The sequence below is a fragment of the Stegastes partitus genome, unplaced genomic scaffold, assembly GCF_000690725.1.
Source record: "Stegastes partitus isolate 25-593 unplaced genomic scaffold, Stegastes_partitus-1.0.2 Scaffold270, whole genome shotgun sequence".
NCBI lineage: Eukaryota > Metazoa > Chordata > Actinopteri > Pomacentridae > Stegastes > Stegastes partitus.
In genome coordinates this window covers 566,764-573,776 of record NW_007578001.1, presented here as the reverse complement: position 1 = coordinate 573,776, position 7,013 = coordinate 566,764, and the positions used below count along the sequence as shown (strand labels likewise).

At 44.8% G+C, this 7,013-nt stretch overlaps 1 protein-coding gene across 1 annotated transcript in view; it reads right to left on the bottom strand.

Moving 5' to 3' along the window:
- Positions 1–1,138: 1,138 nt before the first annotated feature.
- Positions 1,139–7,013, bottom strand: part of slit1a (slit homolog 1a (Drosophila)) — a 79,817-nt gene continuing 73,942 nt past the window's right edge. The window contains exons 22-25 of the mRNA XM_008282420.1: positions 5,204–5,272; positions 5,054–5,125; positions 4,861–4,932; positions 1,139–1,223 (exon numbers count right to left, since the gene is read on the bottom strand). Coding sequence (XP_008280642.1) covers positions 1,148–1,223; positions 4,861–4,932; positions 5,054–5,125; positions 5,204–5,272 — 289 coding nt within the window. The 3' untranslated portion in view covers positions 1,139–1,147. The remainder of the gene's footprint in view (positions 1,224–4,860; positions 4,933–5,053; positions 5,126–5,203; positions 5,273–7,013) is intronic.

The following is a 7,013-nucleotide window of genomic DNA, read 5'->3' as shown; positions in this document are numbered from 1 at the left end:
CATGGCAATTTTGGTGAGTTTTCGAGTATGTTTAGGGCCTCAAAAACGCGTGTCTTTGGCACGAATAATAATAATAATCCGAGCAGTTCCAATAGGGTCCTCGCACCCTAATAAACCAATCAGTGATTCGGTGACACAGGATGGCTGCTACGATCAAGTCCTGTGATGTAGTACGCTCTATCGCCAGCAGGTGTCTCTACATCCTTACATAAAAGAAAAAGTACACCAAACTCAACTTGGTGTACTACACAAATAAATCACCGCGTCTCTGAGAATAAAGCGGCTTAAAAGTTTAACACTCAATGCCACTTTGTGCCATACATCATCTAGAGGAGGGCTTCTCAATTATAGGCAATGGTGTGAACACAAGGCACTCTTAACCGCTTCCGTCATGGTGGTCGTGAATCAATGCCGCTCTGTCCTCCCGCTGGATGCACAAACACTCCTGAATCGATGCTGTTCCATTACGGCGGAACACAGGCTCATCTTTCAGGCCGGGCCAATAGCCGACACCTGACATCTGCTAACATGAAAGCCACTTGACTGTGACTGTGAATCAATGGCTCCCCTCCATCCCTCCCTTCACCCAGTTTTCATGCAGCCTTGACTCCTGTCCTGCTCTCCACACAATGTCTTTGTTTAGTTCCCTCTGTCCTCCCCTTCGTCCTCTCCGGCTCTGACACTGATAGGTCTATTGATCAGTGGCTGTCAAGGGGATGATGTAAATATCTAGGCGGGATGACAGGGGGCACACTGCAAAGACACAGTGTGTGTAGTTTTTTTTTTTTAACACATGCTCACAAGTCCGCGCGCAACCACACGACGGCTGCACACCACACAAAATTACAGACATAAATAAACAAACACTAAAGTCCGCAGACCGTGGAGAATCTGTGTGTGTGCTTGTTAGTGAATGTGTGCGTTTCAGAGATGTCACAGGGGGGGATGAGACAGTAGAGGGGTCTGTGTGTTGCTTCAACCGCAGGACTGCAGCTGATTAAGGGAGGGCTCGGCTCACGCGGAGCCGACCGAAGAGGACAACAGGCAGGCCACTGTGAGCCACGCTGACCAGACACCCTCTGTACCTGCGACTGTGTGTGTCTACATGTGGGTGTGCACTTCACAAACTCAGTAGTAGTGTCACTACTTACAAATGAGAAAGCGAGGCCACGTCGTTGAAGATGCCGTCAGGGAGCTCGGAGATTTCATTGCCATGGAGAGACCTGAGGGGGTGATGGGGGAAGAAGATGACAAAGAACATATTTTATCAAAGAGGAGAAAAAGTGAGATCTTGTGCTGTCATGATTAGACAATTCACTGATTAGTAAATTGGCAAAAAATAACTGGCACATGTCACATTTCAAATCAACAAAAACAAAAACATTTGGTATTTCCAGCTTTGCAAGTGCGAGGATTTACGGCTCTTCTTCTTCTTAAACTTAAAAAAAAAAGTCCTCTTGGGAAACTGTGATCTGCATTTTTAGACAAACAGACTAAACAATTAAGAAAATAACTATCTGTGCTACTTCTATACTTTGTTTTCCGACAACTGAGACCAGAAATACCCGGAAAAATGTTGAGGAATATTTCAGTGTTGTGTTGGCATTCTCAAAGAGTGGTAGGTGGTTTGTATTTCTGGTAGAGCCTTGTGAAGCTGGCAAAGATATGAGGCTCTGTAAGTCTGGAAAAGACTGGTGTCAAATTTCTTTGTGCGTCTGGCTGGCAGGGCCGACGAGGGTACAGAGCGAGGGGGGTAACGGGGTTGCACCACATGTAGGACAGTGAAGAACATTAATGTAAATGTGTGCAAGCAGAAAAAACATGTATATTTATGTGCTTGCATATTTAGGCACTTGAATTTATATTGAGTCTTGTGCGCACATACACTATTTGATATCTACTGTTGTACTTCTTGTTGTTCTCTGACTACTATCTGGGGTGACAAGCCTACATGGCTTAATGGCTAGATGATTGATGGCTGCTGTAATCCGCCAGGTCATTACCACCTCAAACCCTCAGCTGACCGCGAGCTAATGTTACCGCAGCTCAGTCCGCAGCAACAATATATGACACATCTGCTCTCTGTGCCTGGATGAGAAGAACTGATGTGTAAACAGACTTTGAAACCCAACTTCCTTCACTGTTTGATCTTTCAATTACCGCTAAGCTGCTGAAAGAGTCAGAGGAAAGGACACAGGGAGGGAAGTTGTTCGGTGCAAGGAGTACTAGAGGGAGAATATACGATGTAACCAGTATGAGACAGCGCGGTAATTGGCCTGTGTGCCGTAGAGAATGCTTATTAGCGTCGAGCAAGTAGGTGGGTTGTGGTAGTCGGGGCATAGTGAGGGCGTGAAGCCAGCAGCAGTGTGCCAGCCAGACTGAGATCTCATGGGAAAAAGGAGCCAGGGAGTCTCCAGGAGGAAACCTGATCTGCTCTCCTGCTAACATTCTCTCTGTGTCTTTTTACTTTTCCTTTCTACGGCTGTATATCATTCTGTCAGTCCCGTGTCAACTTATCTCTAGCTTGGCACAATTCTCAGAATGTAATTGATTGACAAAATGATGGATCATGGCTGTATGCACACAGGCTGCCCAACGGAACTGGCTCAAACTTCTCACGCAGACTTGTTCACCTGCAACCAGTTATCACTGTTTTCTGATTGTGTGAGTCCTCTGAGCTGCATGTTTTTGCTTTAGCTTTGCACTCATGGCACTGTTGCAGGCTTTACTTTCTTTTTTGGTTCATTTTTTTCCCTTTATCACACTCTGTTCTCACAGGTTGCCACTCAAACCCTCTCCGGGCCACGCCCTGGCGCTGTCTCAGCTCACTCACCTCACACCTAATACCCAGCAGGCCAATTAGCAGCTTATTAATCCGCAGCTCAAACCACAACCATCACACACATGCATGTGCGCACTTACACCACACCACTTACAATCACACCACATCCATGCCAGGCTCAGACCTCTGGTCTGTTTGAAGAACTGAGCGTTAATGATTCTTCTCCTCTTTACAGCTGTGTAAAGCCAAAGGTGCAGCTTTATAAAGGCTTTGGCACCTCAGTGTGTGTGTGTGTGCGTGTGTGTGTGTGTACACAAGTGTGTCACGTTTGTAGCCGTCTTTGGCATCTCATTGTGGTTTCGATGAAGCTTCCAACTTTGAACTTTGAACCCTTTGTGGAGTCTTAAAGTTGAAACTATTAAATGGAGCTCATTGTCGCTTCAGATTTTGTTGCACCCCCATAGCCGCGCGTAGTAAAAGAAAAAAACACCATGGCTCCAATTGACATTTAATGGGAGGCTTACGATTGATCACACCAGCAGTAAAGACATCAAAGTTTTCTGCTTCATTTGGACTCCCGTCTGACTGAGACAATAAGGTAGTCCAGACAGTCTGTGCATACGTGTGTGTGTGTGTATGTCTCAGCTTGTATATAGTTCTGGGTCTGGATGGTGTGTGTGGGGCCGGTGGCACTGGGGGAGGGCCTCACATGGCGTCTAGCACACTTGCACAGGGAATATTTTAGAAGTGAAGGTGGCGTGAGTGAGTAAGAGCAGAAATAACGGACGCAGCTTCATTAGAGATCAAAGCGACGTGCCTGGGCTAGCAGGGCGGCATCAGCTAATGATGGCCGAGCTTCACTCTCATTCCACGCTAAAAGGGCTCTTACGCTTTGTGTCTCGTAATGATCGGGGGTTTTAGTTGAATCCCGCCGTAAAAAGAGGCTTTGTTGAAGCTTTGTTGTCAGTAATAAAAAGTGTGCCCGCTATGAAAACACATGGAAGGCTGATAAGTCTACTCCCACACACATAGTAACGGGCACCAAGCCAGTAGATGACAAACATGTAGACTCTGCATCCACACATACACATAGACACACAGATGCATACATAATCTCATAAGGAGCGCTGCCGGGCCTGGTCTCAGTTTCTCCCTCGCAGAATTAAACTGTACATTTGAGTTAAAGTGCGAGGCATCCAGCTGTTCTATCTTTGGATGCAATTCCAAAGGTTGGTTTGATTTCGTCATCTATCTGTCGAATGCATTTACATTCTACATCTCAGTTATTTAGCAGACCAATGCACCCACAGGGGAGCCCATGGTCACTGAGAGTGCACAATCAAAAGACTTCATAACTTCATAAAAGCCCCAAGGCACAGTCGAAACCATTACGGTTAGCGGGGCAAACATTCTCCGGTAATCAGTGTCAGAGTGATTTTGTACAGTGGGGTTGTGGGGGCGCGTGTTTGGCCCTCATGGTGAGGCAGCGATGAGCTCGGGGCGCTTAGAGGTGAACAAGCCGACTGGGCAGATGTCTGAAGAAGAGGTGCGGTTAGGAGCAGGAGCTGGAACAACACTGCTGCTGCCCCCACGGCTGCCATTTCAACAGAGAAAATAGGTCGGAGCTTGTGTGTGTGTGTATGTGTGTGTGTGGATTCATAAGCTGTCATAACTGTTTAGACTGTGTTTCTGTACTCTGGAGTCAATCAAAGATTCTCAGCATCTGCTGCACCACCTCTGTAGTCAGTGCAAGCTGCAAAAATATCTTCCCTAATAACTCATTTAGCCTGAAAGTGAGTCCTATCTTGTTTTAGAACTCCTCTTTCAAAATAACTTCAGTTGTTTTCAGTGAAGTTTCTGTTTTGAGCATCGTCTTGAAATTATGTGACAACAAAGAAACATTTCAAACGTTTGGTTTGCATGAGAAAAAAACTGAAACTCTCTCATACCAACTGGCAAGATACATTATAGATTAAAAATAGGATTTTAAGACTTAACCCTAGACCAACATAATAAGGAGAACACACTTTTATATATGTACAGGAAAGGACGCATTTAAAATACAAAAATAAACTCACAGCAGTCTAAGGGAGTGCAGTCCACTGAAAGCCATTTTGGGGATGCAGCGCAGGGAGTTGTAGCTCAGGATTCTGCAATGTAAAAATAATTACATATGCATGTATATAAAATTCATCTGTTTCCATTCTACTGTCAGCACTAGAATGAAATAGTAGGTCTCTGGTCTGACAGCTGAGGCTGGTCAGGACTTACAGAGTGGTAAGTTGGCTCATGTTCGCAAAGGATGAGTTGGTCAGAGAGTTGATCTTGTTGTTGCTCAGGTCTCTGGAAGGAAAATTAAAAAATTGTTCACTATACTGATCTGCACAGAGTGACGGAGGAAGCAGATGAACAAACACTTACACCAGCTGTAGGTATTTGAAGGTAGACAGTTCCTTTGGCACAACACTGAACTGGTTTCCATCCAGATACCTGAACAAAGAGACACAAAGCGATCCATTCAGTCCGAGACATTTATCCTGAAACAGTCTTCAAAACATAATACCGCCATAAAATTACACACACTCAGTCGCCAGTTTATTTAGTGCACCTAATGAAAACTAATGCAATCTAATCCAACAGTCCTGCAATGCCCCCACAGGGGATTCAACAGCTCTCTAAATTAGTTTAAACAAAACCAGAAGATTAGAACCTAAGATTTACTGCACGACTGGTGTATCAGACTGCATTAGCTCAGTGTATAACATCTGCACTCGACGTTTCTGTTTGGATAAGCTAATTCTTGCACTTGCAAACCTAAGCTTGCAGCTGAGGAGGATTGTGTGATGTGATCGAGAGCTCCAGCAGTCGACCTTGTCTACACATTTTTAAATGTATGTACCGTCTAAGATTTCCCTTACAGCTCTGTAGTCTATTTTTTAAATCACTGAATGTTTTTTTTATTGTAAGAAAATCAAATTTCATGAAGTTGTTTTAGTGTCACTGAATTGATCTGCAGTTGTTATTTGCTCAGCCATATTTTTTACTGAGCGATTTGCTTCCTCTGCAGATGACAGTAACTCAGCTGCTGCTCAGTTGAACACAAGTCAAAGCATGTGTTTTACAGATATCCAAGCTACTTAATTAGAGGTTGCTGAATTGAATTATTAATACATTAATATCTTAAATTAATGAGGTGTTTTAGCTGGTGCAAGTTGATTAAATTATACATTTGGATATTTTTATTTTCTGCTTTTTGTCAGCAGATTAGTTTGACTCTGTGGATTGGTTAGGTTAGGACCTGCAGACTGTTTTTGCAGGACATCACTTTTTCCCACGCTGCTGCAGCCAATTTAGTCTCATGTTGCTTGAAACGGTGGAATGTTTTGTCTTTCAGTGTCTCATGCTTAGAAGTCAGGCTTAGTAAGCATCCTGTGTACAGGCTATTCCAGACACATACTTGCTTACATTTAATGTCTACTGGGACTGTTGAACTGGGAGAAGCAAGTGCTAAATGTGACCCAGCACCTTTTTTTTTTTAAGTAACAGTTGTGTGTATGTGTGTGTGTGTGTTTCATGTGCATATGTGTGACAATGCACTAACTATGTATGAGCCATCACAATTAACATCAGGCCCGCAGGAATGCAACCACCCTGCTGACTGCGGACACAAAGTGCTACCAATGGTCCGTCACTTTGATCAATGGCTGATTTAGGGCCCAGTGCCTCTGGGCAGAGCTTCAGGCCTTGAAGCTATTGTTGTTGACTGTACACGGGGTGGGGAGGGCAGGGGGTGGCGGTGGGGGGCCGGTGGTTAGTTAGGAGGCCTTTGGGTTCAGAGGTAATGATAGGTAATGATGGTGCAGAGGACACTTGGGATAATGATGGAGTAGCAAACTCTCCAGATGACTAGATGAAAGCCCAGAACAGAGGGGTACACCTGGTCACACCTGCTGGGACAATGACAGGCCTTAAGGCTTGCACAGCGTGTGTGTGCATCTGTGTGTATGTGTGTGTGTGCAGCTGAGTTAGTCAGAACCACTTGAAGCAGTATTGGAAAGTTCCAGACCTATTCCATTCCCTCCCCTTTCCATTGAAAACTGCTCATTAAAATGTCCTGTTGCTCCCCTATGCTCCTGTGGACAGGCTTTTGGCCCTCACACAAATATGCACACACACACTCACGCACACACACACACACTGATCCTTGGCTCTGAGTGTGAGAGTGACATCA